The sequence below is a fragment of the Pogona vitticeps genome, chromosome 5 (genome assembly GCF_051106095.1).
Source record: "Pogona vitticeps strain Pit_001003342236 chromosome 5, PviZW2.1, whole genome shotgun sequence".
NCBI lineage: Eukaryota > Metazoa > Chordata > Lepidosauria > Squamata > Agamidae > Pogona > Pogona vitticeps.
Genome location: NC_135787.1, coordinates 111,869,513 through 111,893,668, shown reverse-complemented (window position 1 = coordinate 111,893,668; position 24,156 = coordinate 111,869,513). Strand labels below are relative to the sequence as shown.

Sequence of the window (24,156 nt, the reverse complement as noted above, 5' to 3'; positions counted from 1 at the left end):
ACTGGTCCCATCCTGAAGCTGAGGCGCCAATACTTTGGCCATCTCATGAGAAGAGAAGACTCCCTGAAAAGACACTGATGTTAGGAAAGTGTGAAGGCAGGAGAAGGGGAAGACAGAGGATGAGATGGTTGGACAGTGTCACCGAAGCAACCAACATGAATTTGACCAAACTCTGGGAGGCAGTGGAAGATAGGAGGGCCTGGCGTGCTCTGGTCCATGGGGTCATGAAGAGTCAGACATGACTAAACGACTACACAAAAAAAAAACAGCTGATGAAGACCTTTCTTTTCAGACAGGTTTTCCCTTAGTGATGAGCTGTCTGGGAGGATTTTTTAGATGCAGTAATAGGCCTTGTTGCTTTGAATCTGTTTTTCACGTTGGCTTTGTTTACCTTTGTAGTGTGGTATTTGTTTGATTCTTTTTAATATCGTATAATTTATTGCTTTTAGCTTTTTCAATATTATCTTTTAATGATGTAAACCACTGTCACACACACCCAGTTCCCCTGTTTGTTCTTCCACACAACCCAGGTTCACTTTCGGGTATGACATTTATTTCTCAACCCTTTTCCGCTTCCAACAGAGGATTTATTCCTCACTCTATTAAATATGACTCTTAAATCACAGTTTTCCAATACAACAATGTTTATTTATGTGTTTATCAGTAAATCATGTAAAGTGAATCATGGATGGTCTTATTTTATTCATTCAACAACTTGTACTTTGATAACATTTATATTTGCTTAGGTAGAATCATTTTAATCAAGGTATTTATTCATTTCTTTTCACTCCTAATTCTTTCCAATCATAACCATAAACCATACAAGATCTGTACAGTGGTGCCTTGCTTGACATGGATAATTTGTTTCGTTGAAATCGCTGTTAAGCGAAATCCTTGTCAGGCGAAACGAAAAATCCCATTGAAATACATTGAAAACTGGTTCAATGCGTTCCAATGGGCTAAATACCTCAGTGTCCAGTGAAGATCCTCCATGGGGCGGCCATTTTCGGTGCCTGTAAAGTGAGGAATCTGTCCTAAAGCACAGTGGGGAGCCATTTTGCACAGCGGGCGGCCATTTTATGGCCGCCGATCACCTGCTTTAAAATAATCGTCTAGCGAAAAATCAGTTCCCGAAGCAGGGAACCGATTGTCAAGTGAAATTTCCCTATCTAAATATCGTTTTGCGGTGGCTATTGAGGTCGCAAAAACCTCATTGTAAAGCGGATTCGTCGTTTAATGAGGTAATTATTAAGCGAGGCACCACTGTACTTTCCTTGTCTTATTCTCTATCTCTCTATTACCCTTCTCTAACACAAGGCTGGTCCTAACTGCCTGAACTGCTTCTCTCTAACTGAAGTCTCTAACTCCAACTCTCAACCCTAACTCAAACTCTAACTTATCTTTAACTGTCTTTCATTTCTCTTATATATCCTTAGTTCCGCCTCTTCTGTACAACCATTGGCTCCTGAATCAGGGTTCCATTGTGATGGACAGGAGTGGTCACTGACCTGTCTGTCACAAACACTTTGGGCCTTTTTTAGAGAAAAACAGGTTCAAATATTTTAAATAAACAAATAAAAAGTACGTAATGCTTGCATTTAATAATTTACACACCGAGACTCACGCACTCTCCCCTACTTTATGTATACACGCTGGCTGTGGACAGCTCAGGGTACTCAGAATTACATGCAGACTGTTTTAGGATTTATCGGTGTTGTAAAATGGTTGTACAGTATTTTCTTTTTCAGGCTGTTTGGTCATGTTCTGGAGGGGTTCTTTTGTTGTAAAACTTTCTAACACTCTATCTATGGTAGTTCCAATTCAAATTAGAAGCGGGTACCGATGAGAGTTATGATTTGATGGTGGTTTAGGGAGGATCCCAATCAAAAATAATGCAGATTCATAAGGATACATGCATCAGATCCGTGTTTTTTATGCCACTGCAAAGTCATGCATTGAAGCAACAGTGATTTCTATAGGTCAGCCTTGTGGGCACAGATGGATTCGTCGGTGTCTGTTTGAAAAAAATTCTGCAGAGGAACAATTGTAAGTTTAAGGGCACACCTCAACCAAACCCCCCCAAATCCTCGTTGCACAAAATGCGATTATACCACTCCACTGTAAAACCCTCCACCGATCCTCTGCCACCTGTAGGGGGTTTCCTTTCTTTTTCCACTCACGCCCCCCGCTTCAATTCAAACGCGCCCTCCCTGCCAGAAATCACACCCAATCGCCACCACAGTCCCTCCTCCGCCTCCTTCTCTTCCAGGCCTAAACAAACGTCGGTTCGTCAGGACGGAGGCGATCGACGGAGGCGACTGGTCCGCATTGGTGCCAGTCCGCGTGATGGGCAGGACCCGGAGGTTAATAGCCACGCCTCCTCGGAAGGGAGGACGGGAATGAGTCAGAGCGGGCGGAACCGAGCTCCTGACTAAGCCTAGCGAAGGGGTTGCTTTGCGAGGGCAAGTTTGGTTGCCGCGTTCTGCCTTGTGGGTGAATCCTCAGGACCCTGCTGTAGCCATGGGGGCGTACCTGAGTACGGTAAGTAATGACTAGTCCCGGGGCGTTTACGGTTCGGCTCCCCAGTCGGCTCGAGGATGAAATGTTTTTTGCTCCCCTCCCTCCACTCTTTCAATACCAGCCCCTGCTGAGAAAACTGCCTTCTAGATAGGAGAACGGCCCGGCCCCTCCCCCGGTGGGGGTAGCTTTTGCAAATGGCAGCAGTTCAGCAGGGCTTCTGCATTTTGTGCTTTTGTCTCCCGCGCGCGCAGCTAGCGTGTCCTCGAGATGAAATGCAAAAAAAACAAAAACGCTGTGTTTTTAGCTTCCCTGCCCTTTGCATGTGTGCATGTGTGTGTTTAACTGACAGGCAGTCCTCTTGCGCTTCCGAAAGGGAAGGGCCGCTTTTTTTTTGGAGATTCAGAGGGGTGGGGTGGGGAGGATCGTTCCCTATGCATTGTTTAGGAGTGAGCAGGGCTTGCATTCTTAGATTTAAAGTGGAGGAGCTGGTGGCGGAGAAAGGGGGTTTGGTATGCCCGGGGCTTGCTGGGAGGCCTTTTATGACTCATGGCAGGCTTGGACAACTCATGGGAAAAGTATTCCAGACTTCCTTGGCGATCACTGCTGCATTGGAACAAACACTCTGTTGCCATCCAGCTGTTGGCGGTGGTGTCTGCTTGGGAATGGAAGGGGACTAATGCAACAGAATATGGCTCTAGGGAGGGAGAGATCACCGTAACTTACAGAGGCAATATTGCTATTTTATTGCCAGGCATCTGTAGTAGCAAGTGGGCGCAATCCAGAACAGTTGGGTGTGCTCTTAAACATATCTGGTTAGGAATGACAGCACCTTCTAATGTGTGCTTACTCATAGCAAGTCCTGGTGTGTTCAATGAGTCTTGCTTTCAACTGTGCATAGTAATTGCAATCTAAAACAATCTGGTAGGCAATATTTGACTTTGAATAAATGTATGTAACTTTCAGCTGTATGATTTATTTGAGTTTTAGAGGATATTGACCAGCATCCTACTGTGGATTTATGCATGTCAAGTGAAATTGGGCCTACACCCACCAGCACAGTCAGTATCTTGTTGATTAGCAGCAATTTGCTACTGCATCTTAAGCCTTTTCACTTACGCATCTGCAAACTGCCAATAGAATTCTGACCCATGTTTCATAGCCACACCCATTTGCTGTCTTTGACGGTATAATGGAGGCTGACTGTCTCCTTTATAAAGGCATTGTAGTTTTGAAAGTTTAAGATGGTAGAGTCCTGGTTAGAACTAAGGGTGAAAGGCAAAGCAATCCCACTGAGAGTCTGGAGAGTTCTTTCTCCAACCAGCCAGGGTCTGGGGCAAGATGGACTAATAGCCTAGTGTGGGTGGTAGAGTTACATGCCCTGTTATCTGTGGAGTCCTGGGCGAATTGCATAGTCCCATGGTGACACCAAAAGAAAGGATTAGGAGATCTCTTCTGGGAGATCTTGGGGGTAGGTGTTACCATACATTAGGATCAACCTTACAGTGTGTAATTGTTATATATTTATCTGACAAGGTTCTTGAGGCAATTATATCCACTGCAGGAAGGATGGAACATAACAATTCTAGAGTGTACAGTATTACCACTAAAATAATTTTTCTTGTTCTATATCTGTTTCTCCCACACATTTAGTTGTAAAAAAGACAGCAAGGCCTTGGCAAATAAATGACAGAAAACCTTGACATACAATATATAGATATGACTAAGATATGCCTTGAAGCTCCTGCGTATTCACGCATTTTGTCCCTGAATTCGGCCTCCATCTTTAGTGGCAATCCTTCACCTATATCAGCATTATCTTTTTTTTCTCTGGCCTGCCTTGGCTGTTTATCATACTCTTCCATACTGGCTTGTGTCCTGGTTTATTAACTTTCTGACCATGAACAGTTTCGCGATTTAGAGTAAGTCTTCTAGACTCGGCAACTAAAATAAATATGTTTATTTTCTGTCATAAGACATAAGACATAAGAAATTTATTTGTCATTGCACTCACAAGTGGGTGCAACGAAATGAGGTGCTCTTCCCCAAGGTAAAACTGGACAACACCACTACAAAAAAAAGTTAAAAATATACACAACACTCACCATACAAATATAAATACCCCGTTTCTCCCAGCAATTAAAATTCCACCAAAAACTTATGACCCCGCATTTAAACTCAATACTGCACTTGGGTAAAAGCTGTTCTTGAATCTGCTTGTCCTTGCTTTCAATACCCTGAATCTCCTTCTCGATGGTAATAATTTAAAGAGCTGATGTCCCGGATAAGAGAAGTCTTTCAGTATGTTAGATGTCAAATTAAAAGGCTGAAGGAGGGTCTTGGTTTAGAATAGTGGTAATGGTATTCCTGTGGAGATAGTATGTTAGGGCTTCTTCATGAAAGTTCTCTTTTTCCTCTGGATGAGTGCAGGCCCAACCTGTACTTCCACAGTTTTTCCACTTTGCGCTTTTCCCATTTTAATCCTCCCCTCCTTTTATCATTTTCTGCTTTCTTGCCCTTTTGATCTTTGTTTCATTTGCTCCTCTCCTTGCAGCAATCAGCAACAATAAAATATTGGACTTATTCAAACAGCTCTCACTTCAGTCCCCAAGCACATGTAGCTGCAATGTTCCACTGAAGACCACAAAGTGTCCTGTCCTACAAATAAGTTTTTTTCTGCCATTTTTAATAGTTACTAGTATCTTTCTTCATTTCTTCTGCATAATTTCTTCTCTTTCCTCTGTTTTATACATTGAAGAAGGAGGGACAAGGGAGAAGGGAAAAGAGGAAATGGGAAGGGGAGTGACTATGAGTTAAGGAACAAGGAAGAAACCAGCTGGAGAGATAATGTCCCAGTGTTTATTCCCTTCACTAGCCACTTTGTCTTCCTTCTCTCCTGGGCAGCCTCAACTGCCTTCTGGTCTGTCAGCTGACCAGCAGCATTTACAGTAGAACCTCCTGAGAGACTGGCTTCGCAGTAGTAAAAAATGCAAGCTTTTTTTTTCATTAGGCTTTGCAAGCGGAAAGGAAATTTGAGTCCTAAAGAAAATTATCCCCCTTCCCCTACTGCTAATGTTTTCTGAATAAAACTTGGTTGTTAACTATGCAGTTAATGTCTGGTTTGGCTTTGAGTTGTATGTTCTCCATTGGTGATAGTCTAGGTTCAGGGAAGGGAGAAAAATGCCACTGTGGTTTTTGAATGAATCCTTTTTCATAATGGCTGTCACTTACAGAGCATAAAGCTCTCCAGAACACCCTGAAACTCCTGTGTGAATCCTTTCACCTAGCAATGTTGGATGCTTTATCTCAGCAGAATTCATTGGTAAGGTCCCTTGGCAAAAAAATGACTCGAAAAAGTTGCAGAAGTTAAAGACATTTACAATGCACAGTCTGTTACAGTTACCTGGGCAGATAAAATGGCCTGCCTGCTCTTAAGACATTGCCCCCCCCAAAAAAAACCCGCATATTCTGTCAGTCTAGTATATTAATCATCTTCAAAATGTCTCGTCCAAGTGCTAAATTCGAACTGGCTGTGTGCTGCTCAGTACTTAGCCACACCCTAAAGCTGGAGCCAAGAATATTGTACAAAATTGTAAACTAAAACAACAGATGTTTATTGCTTTTGCATTTTCACCATCATAAAGGGAAGAGAGAAAAATCTTTCTGATATGATTTTCTCTTTTCTGTCAGTTACGTATATGTTTGGAGTCTGTGGTTTGGAGATGGTGAAGTCCCCTGAAACTGAATGTATAACAAATTAATACAGATGTTCTTAATTTCTTTACCTTCACCATGTCCCTTAATAGAGAGGGAAGTACCAAATGACAATAACTTCATACTCCAGCTGCCAACACCACCAACCTTTTGTGCCTTTCTCTTGGGGATAAAGGAGTAAAGGAGTCTTCCTCTTCTTTTTTACATTCTGTCTTGGTTGGCTAAGGGCTGTCCACACCAGGAGATCCCTTTGAGGAATCTTGAGGGGTCACTGGTAAGCCCAGCCTAGCTCCAGGACTGGCCTGCCTGTCACATACCTAGACTGCAGGAAAGGAGAGTTTTGACTTATATCATGAATGTTCTAAGATTGCTGCCCCCACATCAATTTTCTGTCCAGCGTGTGGGCTAGGCATTGGTATCAGTCAGCTGTTGGCTTGCCTGGTGCCTGGATACTTGCCCAATGTTGCACTAAACTGTGAGTGGAAGCCAATAAAGTAATGGCTATTTTTAAACTATTCCTGTCTGCATGTAGTTTTTGTTCATATGCTCCTCCATGATGTGGGCACAAGAGATGAATGGTTCCCCACCAAAATCAACAGCACTCATCTTTTTCTGTGTCCTGTCTTGTAACGAGATCAAGTTTCTAGGGTGTTTTGTTGTTGTTTCTTTATGTCTTTGTCCTTCTGGATTTTTTTTTTGGCTCCATTGCCATCCTGGTGGATCATAAAGCTCTGTTAGTGTAGTTCCACAGGAGCCCAGAGGGGAGGAAGCAAGCAAGCATCCAGCTGGCACAGCAGACTCTGCCACCATTAGGCAGCAGAGGCAGGAGCTGCGCTTGAGAGGCTGTGATCAGCACCTAGTTGGCTCTCTTGTCACAGCGGATTGCTGTGGGAGCTGCTTGCGAAAAGAGGTCTGGGATGGCCCCATTTATGAGCATGGTATAGGTATATCCACTTGCACAATGAAGAATTGCGTAAGGATTCTGCCCACGTTGGATCTAGGCCGGAATGTCCAAAAGCAACACCCAATAAAATGGGTCAGGACATCTTGGAAGATATAGGACTATTGGCATTACCATTAGGCATCGATGCCTTGTAACATTCTGTTCCACACTCAAATATTTCTGTATATTACCTTTAGTCTTAGGATTTGGCTGTGTTTCTAGTCTAGGCTACAGTACTAATCACACAGCCCTGTGTGTTGACTCTAGGTTACTGTCTCCTGTCCCAACTTCTGTTCCCCAGTTTGCAGAGAGTTGAAATCAACAAGAATTGGTTAAAAGGTGTCCCCTACCCACATATTAGCAAAATAACAAAATAAAAAGTCCCCTCTGGCTTGAGGCTAGCAATGTGATGTTAAGAACTGTGGGAGATGCAGCAGCCGATGTGCCTCTCTTCAGTGCTTGTGTAGATCTGATTATTAGGCAGCCTGGAAGGGGGCAGAAAAATCCCAATTTAAGGTAGCTGAACTGGAACTCATTTGCCAGGGTAAGGGGTAGCATAGTAGGATTTCAATTCAGGAAACATGAGTTTAGGTTTCTGAATGGTGTACTTGGTCTGTTGCCCAAGGTCCTTGGAGGCAGATCTAAAAATGAAAGAAAATAAAATTCTGTCTAGGTTTTCTTGTGCAAGGGAGACAGGCCCTAATGAGCTGCAGCATGTGGCTAGAATATTAAAGATGCTCAGTTACTGTTCTGCTTCCACTTATGTCAACAAGTTTGTGGTCAAAATATTGACAAGGACCTCTAAATGTCTTCAGTCGGGCTTTGAGAATAGGAGAGGTTGTATGTTCTGCTTAAGAACAGAAAGTTTCCTGCCATTCAAGGCTAAAGAATGGCATTGCCAGCCCTTGGAATATTTGATGATATTATTGTTGGCAGGGTAGGTGGATATTCTTGATTGCTTTAGCACCATTAACTTGTGTACAAACTAACTAAAATATTTTTTTTCCAAAAAAGAGAGGAAAAAATACATACTGAAGTTCTTTGAGAGATATGGATCTTTCAGTGGTTTTATGATCAGAGGTGGTATGCACAAAATATTTATTTTGTTTTTAGTTCGAAAATGGCCTGGTAACAGATTTGGCAGTGCAGTTCTATATATTATTTATTTATTATTTTATTAGGGTGGGCAAAATGCAGGATGCAGGCCACATGCAATCCTTCCAAGCTGGTTTGGTTTGGTTTCCTTTCATTTCTTTTCATTTCTTTTTGTTCCGTTTCTTTTCTTTTTCCTGCAACTCCTCATATTCCCCACAAAATATGTAAACTTCTTACAGTTGTGTTCAAAATTATTCAACCCCCACTGAAATTGAATGTTTTGGCCATTTTGACATTGATTTTGATCATTCAGTCATCTTGCTTACATTTACATGAAAGAGGCACTTGTAGGTCAGAGAAATATAACCTTAAGTTTATAATGAAATAATCACAAATGTCTTTTCTGTGCTCACATCATTATTAGTTTTTATTCAACCCCCAAGTGACATTCAATCTTAGTACTTAGTACAACATCCTTTTACAGTTATAACAGCTTTTAAACGTGAAGCATAGCTTGACACAAGTGTCTTGCAGCGATCTACGGGTATCTTCGCCCATTCTTCATGGGCAAAAGCCTCCAGTTCAGTCAAATTCTTAGGCTTGCGCACTGCAACTGCTTTCTTTAAGTCCCACCAGAGGTTCTCAATCGGATTTAAGTCTGGTGACTGCGATGGCCACTCCAAAATGTTCCAGCCTTTCCTCTGCAACCATGCTCTAGTGGACTTGGAGGTATGCTTGGGATCATTGTCCTGTTGAAAGGTCCAACGTCTCCCAAGCCTCAGGTGTGTGACGGACTGCATCACATTTTCATCCAATATCTCCTGGTACTGAAGAGAATTCATGGTACCTTGTACACGCTGAAGCTTCCCTCTACCTGCAGAAGCAAAACAGCCCCAAAGCATTATTGACCCTCCGCCATGCTTCACAGTAGGCAAGGTGTTCTTTTCGTCATATGCCTTGTTCTTCCTCCTCCAAACATAGCGTTGATCCATTGGGCCCAAACAGTTCTAATTTTGTTTCATCAGTCCACAGAACACTACCCCACAACTTTTGTGGTTTGCCCACATGACTTTTGGCATACTGCAGTCGACTCTTCTTATTCTTGGGAGACAGCAAGGGGGTGCGCCTGGGGGTTCTGGCATGGAGACCTTCATTACGCAGTGTGCGCCTTATTGTCTGAGCTGAAACTTCTATACCCACATCTGACAAATCTTTTTTCAGTTCCTCAGCAGTCACACGGGGACTTTTCACCACTCTACGCTTTAGGTAGCGCACAGCAGTCGAAGTCAGCATCTTCTTTCTTCCACGACCAGGTAGCATTTCAACAGTGCCCTTTGCCTTGAATTTGCGAATGATGCTTCCTATGGTGTCTCTTGGTATGTTTAACTTCTTTGCAATCTTCTTATAGCCATTGCCCTTCCTGTGAAGACAAATCACCTCTTCTCTTGTCTTCCTGGACCATTCTCTTGACTTCACCATGTTTGTAACCACACCAGTAAATGTCTAGAAGGAGCTGAGTATCACAGTCATTTTAAAGCTGCCTAATTGGTGCTTATTATGCTTGATTGGTGCTCGGTGACATCCACAGGTGTTTTCAATACCTGATCGAAAACACCTGAATGAACCTCTCTTCTTCAGAGTGGTAGTCTTTAAGGGGTTGAATAATTGTGGCAATGAAGAAACCACAAAAGAAACATTTACTACTGTATTACATAAACAATTGATGTTATTTTAGTTGCATTTGGTTCTTTAAAACGTCCTTGTAGGATTTCATTCTGAATACAATTCCAAATGTACACTATAGTCCCTAAACCCCTTTACAGCATTGGGGGTTGAATAATTTTGAACACAACTGTAGAAACTGACAGCTGAGTTTATTGGACTGCATGCTACTTTCTTTAACAACCTGCTGATTAGGCATCACAGAACTACAGAGGTGGGATTCTCTGATGCCCAGCCGGTGAAATTATTAAAAGAAGAAGATGCAGATGACACTTTTAAAAAACAAATTGCAAGAATTTTTGAGAGACACAATATGGTAGTAATAGGAAACTTCAGTTATCCTGATATCTGTTGGGAGACAAATTCTGCCAAACATGGACCTTCCAAGGAATTCCCAGCTTGTGTGGCTGATAACTTTCTCCTATAAAAAGTGGAGGAGGAAACCAGGAGAGTAACTATCCTGAAATTGATCCTAACCAATCAAGATGACTTGGTGGAAAAATTCACAACAAGAAGAAATCTGGGGGGAAAGTGGCCATGTTCTTCTTGAGTCTGTGATTTCAAAAGAAACAGAAGCGTATAGCCATACGTAGGCACCGGGCTTTAAGAAAACCAATTTTAATAAACTCAGAACAATGATAGGCAAGGTCCCATGTCAGGAAATCCTAACAGGAAAAGGAGTCCAAGATGGATGGAAGCTTCTAAAAAAAGGAAATTCGAAAGGCATAACTACAAACAATTCCAACAAGAAAAAAAGATGGATGGTAGCAAAAAAAATATCAACGTGGCTTCACAAAAAGCTCAGAGAGGACCTGAAAACAAAAAAGGACACATATAGGAAGGAAGGCCATACAGAAATGCTTAGTTCCTGCTTCAGCTTGGTCTTCTCCCAAAAAAGACAGTATATATTCTTCCAGGCAAATGTGAAGTACAAAGAGAGGGAATAGGATTGCAGCTTGAGATTGATAAACAGTCAAGGAGTACAGTACCTTACTACTTTAGATTAGTTCAAATCCCTGGGCCAGATGAACTGCAAGAATATTTAAAAACTGGTTGAAGAGATTGCAGAACCACTATTCTTTTCTTGAAATCATGGAGGATTGGTGAATTACCAGATTATTGGAGGAGAGCTAATGTTGTCACAGTCTTCTAAAAGGAGGAACTAGGGAACTATTGACTGGTCAGCCTGACATCAATCCCAGGGAAAATTCTGGAGCAGCTTTTAAAGCAGTCACTCTCAAGCACCTTGAAAACAATGCAGTAATAACTAGAAGTCAACATGGATTTGTCCAGAACAAATTGTGCCAGACTAATCTTAGCTCTTTTTTTTTTTTAGATTGGGTAACCTCCCTGGTAGACAGTGGGTGGAATGCTGTAGACATAATACAGTGGTGCCTCGCTTAGCGAGGTTAATCCGTTCCGGATTAACCCTCGCTCAGCGAATCCATCGTTAAGTGAAACAAAAAAGTCCATAGGAACGTATTAAAACTGATTTAATACGTTCCTATGGACTTAAAACTCACCGTTCTGTGAGTTTTCTCCATTGCGGCGGCCATTTTGGATGCCTCGTTAGCGAGGCAAAACAGCGCTCGCCATTTTGTTTTAGCGGCGGCCATTTTGGAACCGCCGATCAGCTGTTTGCTATGCTTTGATCGCGTCCGCGCGATCATCGCATAGCGAAAAAAGCCCATAGGGGCCATCGCTGAGCGAACGCTCCAGCGATGGCCCGGGACCCATCGTTGTGCAGTTTCATCGCATAGCGAAGCGTTCGCTATGCGAGGCACCACTATATACTGTATCTCAACTTCAGCAAAGCCTTTGACAAAGTGCCCCATAAATTCTGATTTGCAAGCTAACTAGGTGTGGGCTGGATAGAACAAATGTCAGGTGGACACACGGTTGGTTACAGACTCATACTCAGAGAGTGCTTATTCATGGCTCCTTCTTAAACTGGGAGAAGGTAACAAGTGGGGTTCCCTAAGGCTCATTCCTGGGCCCAATGCTCTTCAACATTTATTAATGACTTGGATGAGGGAATACAGGGATTACTTATCAGATTATAACTGATGCCTTGGAAGACAGGAACAAAATCCAAAAAGATCTTGATTGATCATTGGGCTGGAAACAACAGAATGAAATTTAACAGGGATAAGTGCAAAGTTCTACACGCCGGGGGAAAAACTAAATGCACAGTTACAAGATGAGATACTTGGCTCAGTAATACTATAAGTGACATGGATCTTGGAATTGTTGTAGATCAAAAGCTGAATGTGAGCCAACAGTGCAACATGACTGCAAAAAAGGCAAATAGTATTTTAGGTCGCATTGACAGAAGTGTAACCTCCAAATCCATCCCGTGTGGTATTAGTCCCCTCTGCTTAGGCACTGCTTAGGCCTCATCACAAATATTGTGTCCAGATCTGGATATCACACTTTAAGAAGGATGCCAACAAACTGGCGCGAGTTTAGAGGAAGGCAACAAGGATGATTGGGGAGCTGGAAACTAAGCCCTATGAGGAAAAACTGAAAGAATTAGGCATGTTTAGCCTTGAGAAAAGAAGACTGAGGGAGAGATATGATAACACTTTTCAAATGCTTGAAAGATAGTCATACAGAGGAGGGGTAGTATCTGTTCCCGATCATCCCAGAATGCAGGACATGTAATAATAACCCAGATTTAGGCTGAATATCAGGAAAACCTTTATAACTGTAGAGCAGTATAACAGTGGAACGAATTACCTCAGAACGCTCCAGTGCTGGACACATTCAAGAGAAAATTGGGCCACCATCTCTTAGATCTGTTTAGATGCTTAGAGTGTGGCATGATCACATGAACTCTGAGGTTGTACAGTATGGATGTTCTGAAATAACCAAAGCAAAATGTGTGGTTTGTATGCCAGCACATGACACTTAAAGCATTCTCTGGGCACTTTATAATTTAATTATTCAAGTTACCCATTGCATAACTAGTTGGGGCAGCTGTTGTAGAGATGGATCTCGAGGGAGCTGACTTTTCTGCCCTGAAGAACTCTGTGGAAATAATCTTGCACAGAATAGTTCAGGGAATTTGAAGCTCTGTTATTCCAGCATAGTGAAGCTGGTACACTTCCCATTGTTCTAAATGTTATTGGGCAAATTAGTAGTGTGAAAACACTGCAAAATGTTGAACTCCAGTGATAATTGTCTGTGAGAGAGAGAGGTTTCAGAGGAACAGCAGGTTGCAGTTAAAATAAAATGGATCAGGTTCTAATAGCTTGTAGCCTTTCTGAATAGATGAAATTATTTTATAAAGATTTGTGTTTATTATCCTCCCCTCATAGTTGGTCATTTAGTTTTCCTTTGACTACTGTATTCTGTAATCTTTTATTGTCCATTGCTGCCATCTTAATTGTTAGAGTTGTTGTCTTTCTATATTATATATTTGGATTGGGTGAGATTTGGTTAGTTTTTGTATGTCTATTTTATTGGTGGAAACCGCCCAGAGTGGTGGAAAGGCCATTAGATGGTGCGGTATAATATAATATAGTATAGTATAATATAATATAATATACAGTGGTGCCTCGCATAACGATTTTAATTGGTTAAAAAAAATGTTATGTGAAACATCGTTATGTGAAACACCATTTCCCATAGGAATGCATTGGAAACCGGTTAATCCATTCCAATAGGCATGGATTGCCGTCCTTAAGTGAAAAAACCCATAGGAAACATCGTTAAATGATACAATGTTTCCTCCATTGGAATGTATTGAAGCTGACTCAATGCATTTCAATGGCTTTGCGAAGTCAATTTTTGCAAATTTAAGTGTGTCATAAAAGGGTCAAAAATGGTTTTAAATGCTTTGATTAGCTTCTGCACCCTCTAAAACGGATGCAAAAGTTAATTTGGCTTTGATCTGACTTTACAGTTAATTTATGGTGAATTTTTTTCCCCCAACTTTTGACAGCTGTCAAAATCTGACAGCTCCATTGGTTCCTATGGGGGAAGAAAAAATTCACAAAAAATTAACGAAGATTCAGCAACTGTTCTAAATGCTTGGATTCTTTAGAGGACCCCCTAAGACATGTGCAAACCTGATTTGGCTTTGATCTGAACTTTCGTTAATTTATGGTGAATTGTTTTCTCCCCCATAGAAAAGCATGGAGCTGTCAGATTTTGACAGGTCCATTGGTTCCTATGGGCTGAAAAAAAATTCACCATAAATTAAGGAAAAGTCAGATCAAAGCCAAATCAGGTTTGCACACGACTTAGGGGGTCCTCTAACGAATCCAAGCATTTAGAACCGTTTTTGACCCTTCTAAGACACTTTTTAAATTGAAAAAAGAAACATCATTAAGTGAAGCAGGGGACCTAAAATCTCATTCGTTATGCGAAGCATGGTCCCAAACTTCGCTAAGCGAAAATCGCCCATAGGAAACATCGTTATATGGTGCATATTATTTTCTAAAAAACACATCGTTATGCGAATTCATCGCTAAATGAGGCACTCATTAAGCGAGGCACCACTGTAATATGTTACAGAAGGTTAATTTCTGCCATCCTGTTCCTGAAGGTGTTTTTCTGCCTATTGGTGGAGTTTAAGCTACAGAGATCAACCACAGAGGCCAATTATATAAAATGTCATCCCATAGAAAGGTCTCATGAGATTTCATAACCTGAAACTAATGAAGGATATACCTTCAAACGTGGGCACAGTTGAAATCAGATGGATTATTACTCAGTACTGGAAATTCTTCTGACCAGATTCCGCCTCCTGAGGTGCAGTTCCTAGTACTATGATTGCTAATTGAGACAGCAAGAATGACTGTTACCAACAAAACTTAGTGACCATCGACTTTGGTAGGGGTGGATTTGTGTTCTGGTCCATTACATTTTCTTTGTTGAGGGTGGCCATCTTCCAGAACTGACTAGAATAAGAAGTGTAGCATCTTAGTAAATGAGCATGAATCAATTCACTTGGCACACTGTTACCTAGCATACAACAGTGTACTGTACAATGACCATTTGGATGTCTGTTGTTGTGACTTAGGTCTCTTCTAGCATTCAAACATGTAATTTGATTTCCCATCTTGTATGGGAACACAAGAAGCTGTTTTATACTGAGTGAGACCACTAGTCCATCTAGATCTGTATTGTCTATTCTAATTGACAGTGTCTTTCTGGGGTTTCAAAGAGGATTCTTCCGTAGCCCTATCAGGAGATCTCCAGTGTTCACTGGTGGGCTCTCATCCAAATATTAAGCCAAATACTTTGCTAAATTTACAAAATCAGACAAGTGTGTGTAGGATGATATAGTAATCCTGTATTCAAAATGGTTTTCATCTGTGTTCTTAATGGCTGAAACTTTAACTATTTTGCTAAAGTTTAATAGGTCTGAATCTGATCCAAGCCCAGATAAGAGACTGTCTAGGATTCCCATGCACATCTTGAATTATACCACGGGAGAAAGGAATAATATAGCTAGAAGAAATAAAATACATCCTGACCTAATTTGAGCTCAGAAGAGATCTTTTAGTTCAGTAGTATCTACTGGCCTACTGTTTCCTTTCTTTTTAAGTGGACTGTGGATTAACAGCCCAGAATGGTTGGCTGACAGGAGCTGATGGTTAGAAGTGTCAGGGTATAATTTATTCAACTGGTTATATAAGTGATGTCTTGGGAACAATGACATACACAGCTGAAGGCAGGGATCAGGTGTGCAGCTATACGAAAAACAGAGCTAGCTCTTGAAGAAGTGGGAAGAGAGCAAGGTGTAAGTTGTTTCAAGGCACTTTGGAGATTTGATATGAAGTAGCAATTGCTTACTGTTTGTGTTTTACACACAAAAACACCACAACTCTCCAAAATCCTCTCAGCCAAAGGACGTCATTAACTCTGCCCCTCTTTGTATTTGCTGTGTAATCCTGAGTCTTGGGATGTCTTCCTCCTCAGAAATAGGGAGATAGTATGACGGCATGTATGCTTGTGGATGACAGAAAATTTGCTGAAATATTTGAATATGAGCTGGAAATTCTCCAGTTTGGATACCATCTCAGCAGCAAATTCATTATTTGGCCTTGAGTGAGTCCCTTTCTCTGAGCCTTAATTCCTGTCTCCTCGTACAGTTGAAATATGGGGATAATAATATGAGCATATCTGATTGTTGGAAGAATTACTGAGGTAACCAATAACTAATTTGAAAATTCTTTGGTAGCTATATAGAAAAGTATTTTTCACCCAATCTCTTTTCATATTAATGGCTCCCAGCAAATTAAGTATTGTCTGCCCTTGTCATTTTAATAAGAATAAATGAGTATGTTTAATACAATATGTGTTGCTTTTGCATAAATACAGTGGTGCCTCGCTTAACATTGTTAATTGGTTCCAAAAAAACCATCGCTATGTGAAAACATCGTTAAGCAAAACGCGTTTTCCCGTAGAGATGCATTGAAAACCGGTTAATCCATTCCAATAGGCACGGATTGCCGTCCTTAAGCGAAAAAACCCATAGGAAACATCGTTAAGCGATAGTGTTTCCTCCATTGGAATGCATTGAAGCCTATTCAATGCATTTCAATGGTTTTGCAATGTCCGTTTTTGCAAATTTAAGTGTGTCTTAAAAGGTTCAAAAACTGTTTTAAATGCTTGGAATCGTTAGTGCACCTTCTAAAACGGGTGCAAACTTAATTTGGCTTTGATCTGACTTTTCGTTAATTTTTGCAGATTTTCCCCCCCCACCAACTTTTGACAGCTGTCAAAATTTGACAGCTCCATGCTTTCCTATGGGGGAGAAAAAAATTCACAAAAAATTAACGAAGACTCAGAACGAAGCCAAACTACGTTTGCACAGGTTTAGCATGGTGCTCTAACGAATCCAAGCATTTAAAACAGTTTCTGAGTCTTTGTTAATTTATTGTGCATTTTTTCTCCCCCATAGGAAGCAATGGAGCTGTCAAAAGTTGGGCTCCATTGTTTCCAATGGGGGAGAAAAAAAATCACATAAAATTAACGAAAAGTCAGCAACTGTTTTAAATGCTTGGGTTCATTAGAGCACCTTCAAAATCGTGTGGAAATCTAGTTTGGCTTTGTTCTGAGTCTTCATTAATTTATTGTGAATTTTTTCCTCCCCCATTGAAATGCATTGAGCCCAACTTTTGACAGCTGTCAAAAGTTGATTTCAATGCTTTCCTATGGGGGAGAAAAAAATTCACCAAAAATTAACGAAAAGTCAGATCAAAGCCAAATTAAGTTTGCACACGTTTTAGAAGGTGCACTAACGATTCCAAGCATTTAAAACGTTTTTGGACATTTTAAGACACTTTTAAAATTGAAAAAACAAACATCGTTAAGTGAAACAGGGGACCTAAAAATGCATTCGCTATGTGAAGCATGGTCCCAAAATCGCTAAGCGAAAATCGCCCATAGGAAACATCGTTAAATGATGCATAGAATTCTTTTTAAAAAAAACCCCATTGTTAAGCAAAAACATCGCTAAACGAGGCAATTGTTAAGTGAGGCACCACTGTATGTTATATGTGGAATGTGATGGTTCTTTCTATCAGCTGCTGATGTATTCTAGTCTTCAGAGTGCCTTGTTCATACTGTTTATTGCTCATAAAGAGATTCTCTGAGATTCTTTACTCACAGCTGTTTATTGAGACTAATTTCTGCTCATCTTTTGAAGTGCAGAAGTAAGTTGAAAGTCCTTCTCCTTTTTATGTTACAGTTGGGAAGAGTTGCGTTATCCCCTGTATATTTTGTGTTCAGCTTGATCATGAGGCTCTTCTCCAAGCCTCAGCCTGCCATTACTCTGGAGAATCCAGATGTGAAATATGCATTAAGGCTGATCGACAAAGAGGTAAGAAATAATCACATTAGCGCCAGTCCTTCTGTGCATGCACCCTGGGACAGAAAATTGCTCAGTTTTAAGGGGTGTAATAATGTTAGCATATGTAAGTATAAGACTGTGTATACTATAAGAAATATATTTCTCCACTAGAAATATATTTCTCGACTTTTTGTGGAGTATATTTCTGGTGCACAGAATAAAAAGTACCCAAATCACTTTTGCCTTATGAAGTGATAGGACTGTGATGATGTGTCATGTGTACATGTGTGTGTTTTAAATGTGTATATCATTTTACCTAAGCCCTTGTTTTGGATTGTCAGATATCTTGGCAATTCTGTGGTGGGTGCTGATCACACATTTTGGAATGAAAGGAGTAGATAGCCTTGTTTAGCCACTGTATGTACAAGCATGTTTGTTTCCTAAATAAACAGTCCTTGCTGAAAATTTATTAATATTCCAGTTATAAATATTTTGGGCTGGAAAAAAATGTAAGTTTGGTTGGAGATCATCTAGAGGACTGACTTGACTGCTGTTGTCTTTTCAGATCATCAGTCATGATACCAGAAGATTTCGGTTTGCTCTGCCAACGCCAGAACACATTCTAGGCCTTCCCATTGGTATGTTGTTTATATATCAAAAATGATAACTTCGTACGTTTATCTAAGGCAGAGAGAAGGCAGCAAAAGAAAATTAGATCTAGATCATTTGGTGGACTTGAAGAGCTAGGCTGGAAGGATTCCTTAGCAGCTGCTTCAGCTTTTCCTTTGCATTTCCAAACCTGTGACTGCTTTGCTCCATTGCTGAAAGGAGTAAGGTTCAGAGAAATGAGTTTCCTAGGGTTGGGATTTTCAGATTTTTTTAAAACTACAGATACCACAATTTCCCATTTTGGGAGCTCTATCTACCTTACAGGCAACTTGCCAATACCTGGATGTGATACACCTGAAAGGAAGGCCTAAATTAGGCCAAGCTCTAGCTGTGTCCTGCCCTACAGCTACCTGGGAGCTTTCTTTTTGAGAAGGACATTTTGGTGGAGCTTGACCTAGCTAAACCTCAAAGCCTTCTAATTTTGGCCTTTCTCACAGGTGCATCATATTTAGATATTTGCAAAAGGCCAGTAGGGTAGGTAGACCTCCTAGAATGGAAAATTTTAATATTTGTAGTTTAGAAAATGCAAACATCCCATCCCTAGACCTTCTCCCTGGCTCTCTTTACCAAAGTTGTTGTTTTCAAATCATCTGTTCTATAAGATACTAGTGGAAAGTAACTTGTTGATTTGTTTGAAAAATTGCCAAAAGTGGCAGGTAGTGTTGTTCTAGTCTTATTTCTTTTAGTGTTTTATAGGAATTGTAGAACATGCTTTCATGCATCCATGGCATGTTTCATGTTCTTTTCCCACATGGGAAACCTGACCTTGTATATAGCTAGCTAAACAAAAGGAGTTCCTCTCTTTTGAAATGTGATTAATATTTATGCTGGCCTAAGTGCGGCACAACTAGTTACCTGGTAGTAGTTCATTGTTACTGTTACATACAGCACTGATGGTACCTGTCTGTCATGGGTTTGGAGGGAAAGTTCCATCCTATGGGGAGTGGAAGGCGGGACATCAGGGGGAGGAGCTGTACTGTATATATATTTGGAACTGATGTGGAGAGTGAGGAGTGGGAGTCTGTGTGTCAGACTGAGTACAACTGTGTGTCAGTTAGTACATACCTGATAGGTTCAGGTTTCTTTATAGGTAGCCAGAACTGATAGGTTCAGGGTTTGTGCTTTACTTTAAAGTGTTCTGTGTGAACCAAACTGTTATATGTATATGGTTGGGACTATGCCATGTTACATTATCCTATTTACCTGATCTTTTTATTTACCCTGTTTGTCTTTTCAATAAACCTTGTTCTTTTATTTAGTAAAATCCATTCCTGGTCTGTGTGACTCCTTATAGGGAATGGTTGGTGGCAGCATATTTATAGTGTGGCATACTCCAGTAGGTCTGGGGTTGTCACATTGATTGGTGTCCAGCGTGTGGGATACGACTGGTCCAGTTGTCCAGTGGTTCAGCAAAGCCTTGGCAAGTGTGCCCAGAGCAAGGGGGGTCTAGTCAGGGAAAATCTGAGAGCGCGTAGGTAATCTTCTAGGCTTACCTCACGGGGAGGTACGCTAGTGGAAGAACGTGCCAACTCAGATTGGGGAGACTAGATTAGGGAGCTCTGAGGCAACCCGTTTTGGCGGGAAAGGGCTGAGGCAAAGCTGTGTGAAGTAACAGTGATCTAGCCTGTCTGCTGAGAGGCCTAGCAGAGGGGGTGAATTCTGCCTGGCAACAGTTGCAAGTTAGTGCTGAAAGAACAGCAGCAATCTATAGAAGGCTGTTCCTGAGGCAAAAGGAAAAAAGTCGTCGTTTTATTTTGAGGCTTGACTTTTGAAGGCAGCCTGTTCTGGGGGGATTATGCCCTTGACTCGAAGCCAAATGGCAGAAATGGGTGAAGTGAGAGATCCACAGGTAGACCAAGGTTCTGAGGAAGAATTTGGCTCAGTGCAGGATGAGAACACGGGAGAACAGACCTCAGAACTCAGAAGAATGCGCCTAGCCCAACAGCATGAGCTGCGGGTGAGGGAAATGGAGGAAAGGGAAAGGGAGAAACAGAGACAATTCGAATTAGAGAGAGAGAGAATGGAAAAAGAAGAAAGATTAGAGAGAGAGAAAATTGCTCTGGAAAAAGAAAGGATGGCGTTTGAGTTAAGAAAATTGGAAATGATGAACCAGAACAATAATAACAATAGGAATAACAATAATGTTGAAGGGAAGCCCTCAGACATGAAACCACCTAGACCTCAGATTTTGGAGGGAAAACCAAAACCAGATGAGAAAGACTCCAAGTACAGCAGAAAATGTTATTTCTGTCAGGGAAAGGGCCATCTAATCTCAGAGTGTGAGAAATGGAAGCAGCTAAAGGGAAATTTGCCTCATGATTTGAGTGGAACCAAGCCAAAAGCTGTGTTCTGTGTCCAGAAAGAGCAAAGCTCCTTGCCATTGAGGGAGCCTGTTACCATGGCTACTCAATCTGGACCAGTGACATCTGCTGATCAGGCTGGGGAAAATGGTCCTCTTGTGGAGGTCAAGCGCTGCTTACTAGTGAGGACAGATTCGCAGTTGTTTGAGACCGCAGGGGTGGACGTAGGAATACTTGACCATCAGTATAGGGGGCTAAGGGATACTTGTTCCCAGGTGACCCTGTGCCATCCAGACATTATTCCTAGGGAGTATATAATCCCAAATGAGAGCTTGAAGGTGGCAGGGATTGAGGGACAGGTGATCTCACTGCCAGTAGCTGAGGTACCTGTGAGCTTTCAAGGCTGGAGGGGAGTTTGGCGGCTAGCGATTTCATCGACTTTGCCAGCAGCCGTGCTCGTGGGAAATGACCTGGCTGAACATGTGAAACGGGTGCTAGTGATTACACGCTCACAAGCTACCACGGGGACAGTTCAGGGGGGTACTGGAGAGCCCAAGGCTGAAGCAGATGAGGATAGTTCCGAAGCTGTGGTAGAAACCTTAACCACAGACAGCAAATTTGGCCAAGAGCAAAAGGCCGACGCCACTCTCCAAAAGTGTTTTGAACAGGTGACAGACACCCAGCTAACACCTGAAACCCCAGCGAGATTTCGCGAGAAAAAGGGAATTTTATATAGAGAGACCATGAGGAATGTCTCAAAAGGGGGAGATGGGATCAGAAGTCAGCTAGTGGTACCTGAAAAGTATCGCCCCATGATCTTACAAAGGGGGCACTCTGACATGTTTGCTGCGCACTTAGGGGTGAACAAAACACAGCAGAGAATCACACAAAATTTTTACTGGCCTGAAATAGGGAAGCAGATCAAGGAGTTCTGTAAACAATGTGATGTGTGTCAGAGGCAGGGGAATAACCGTGACAGGACCAAAGCGAAGTTGTGCCCTTTGCCTGTGATTGACACCCCGTTCAAATGTATAGGAGTGGATATTGTGGGACCTTTGCCCAAGGCCACAAAGAGGGGGAACCGGTTCATTCTCACCATTGTGGACCATGCCACGAGGTACCCCGAAGCCATTCCCTTGACTAACATTGAAACTAACACAGTGGCAGATGCCTTGGTGGGGTATATGTCCAGGATGGGATTTGCCTCAGAAATAATCACAGATTTGGGCACATCGTTTACATCAAAGCTCATGAAACGGTTATGGCAAATCTGTGGAATTAAACACAAGGAAACCACTGCCTATCACCCTGAAAGTAATGGGTTAACGGAGAAGTTCAATGGGACTCTGATGCGCATGATTAGGGCTTACTTGGCAGAGAATCCAAACAATTGGGACCAGAAGCTGCAATCCCTTTTGTTTGCTTATCGATCAGTGCCACAAGCTAGTACCGGGTTCAGTCCATTTGAACTTTTGTTTGGGAGAAGGGTGAAAGGTCCACTTGATTTAATCAAACAAAATTGGGAGCAGATCACCCAGGATGACCCACAAGATGTAGTGACATATATAGACTCTTTAATGAATGACCTAAAGAGAAACCTAGAGCTAGCGGCAGAGAACCTGCAAGCTCAGAAGGTCAGACAGAAAACCTGGTATGACCAGAAAGCCAGGGAGAGGCACTTTAACCCAGGGGAGGAAGTGCTTTGGCCTAGGCCCTGCAAAGAGAACAAACTGCAGCTGGGTAGCCCAGAAATAAAATACTTGGGTCACATAGTAGGGGGAGGAGTGATCAAACCCCTAGAGGCCAAGATAGAAGCCGTTCGTGATTGGCCCAGACCCAACACCAAGAAAAAAGTAAAATCATTTCTTGGGTTGGTGGGCTACTACAGAAAGTTCATCCCGAGGTTTAGCGAGATGGCGACTCCGCTGACCGATCTGACGCGGAAGAAGACTGATGACCGCATCCCGTGGACCAGCGACTGTGAGGAGGCGTTCCGGAGGTTGAAGGAGGCGCTCATCAATTATCCAGTGCTGCGTGCTCCAGACTTCGACCGGGAGTTCATCATCTACACCGATGCGTCTAACAGCGGGGTAGGAACAGTTCTTTGCCAGGAGGATGAAAATGGTGACCAGCATCCAGTGTCCTACCTGAGTAGGAAACTCCAGAAAGGTGAGAGACATTTGGCAACCGTGGAAAAGGAGTGCCTGGCCATAGTCTACGCGATCCAGAAGGCCAAACCTTACATCTGGGGAAGACATTTTGTTCTGTGCACTGACCACTCACCACTGCAGTGGTTAAAGACAATGAAAACCCACAATAGTAAACTTATGAGGTGGGCTTTAAACCTGCAAGATTATGACTTTGAAGTGAAGGTGGTTAGAGGGTCAATGAACTGTGTTGCTGACGCCTTGTCAAGAAGACCCGACGAGTGAAGACGGCGAAGAAACCATGGACTATGTATATTTTGGTGACCAAAAGTTAAATGTACCTGTTTATTAAACATGCTTGGTTTGTATTAATAAAGGTAACTTAATGTATTGTAAATATGAATGTTTAAATGCCTAATTGATATGTTTAACCTAGAGTGTAAGTATGGGATTGTGTTAATGTATAACTATTTTATGTGTTTGATCCTGGTTGTTTTTTGGAGAAAAGCACTTTAGCTTTTCCCCTGCAAAACAACTTATAAAGAGGGGAGGTGTTACATACAGCACTGATGGTACCTGTCTGTCATGGGTTTGGAGGGAAAGTTCCATCCTATGGGGAGTGGAAGGCGGGACATCAGGGGGAGGAGCTGTACTGTATATATATTTGGAACTGATGTGGAGAGTGAGGAGTGGGAGTCTGTGTGTCAGACTGAGTACAACTGTGTGTCAGTTAGTACATACCTGATAGGTTCAGGTTTCTTTATAGGTAGCCAGAACTGATAGGTTCAGGGTCTGTGCTTTACTTTAAAGTGTTCTGTGTGAACCAAACTGTTATATGTATATGGTTGGGACTATGCCACGTTACATTATCCTATTTACCTGATCTTTTTATTTACCCTGTTTGTCTTTTCAATAAACCTTGTTCTTTTATTTAGTAAAATCCATTCCTGGTCTGTGTGACTCCTTATAGGGAATGGTTGGTGGCAGCATATTTATAGTGTGGCATACTCCAGTAGGTCTGGGGTTGTCACAGTTACTATTTACACATTACAGTGGTGCCTCGCTTAGCGATGTAATCCGTGCAGAAAAAAATCACTGCTAAGCGATAACATCACTAAGCGAAAATAAAAAGCCCATAGAAATGCATTAAACCGTGATTAATGTGTTCCTATGGGCTAAAAACTCACCTTTAAGCGAAGATCCTCCATAGCGGCAGCCATTTTCTGTGCCTCTTAAGCGAGG

The 24,156-nt window shown here is 41.9% G+C and overlaps 1 protein-coding gene across 1 annotated transcript in view; it reads left to right on the top strand.

Annotated features, from left to right (window-relative positions):
- Positions 1-2,359: 2,359 nt before the first annotated feature.
- Positions 2,360-24,156, top strand: part of LOC110088015 (NADH-cytochrome b5 reductase 3) — a 34,170-nt gene continuing 12,373 nt past the window's right edge. The window contains exons 1-3 of the mRNA XM_020810048.3: positions 2,360-2,541; positions 17,697-17,828; positions 18,364-18,436. Coding sequence (XP_020665707.3) covers positions 2,521-2,541; positions 17,697-17,828; positions 18,364-18,436 — 226 coding nt within the window. The 5' untranslated portion in view covers positions 2,360-2,520. The remainder of the gene's footprint in view (positions 2,542-17,696; positions 17,829-18,363; positions 18,437-24,156) is intronic.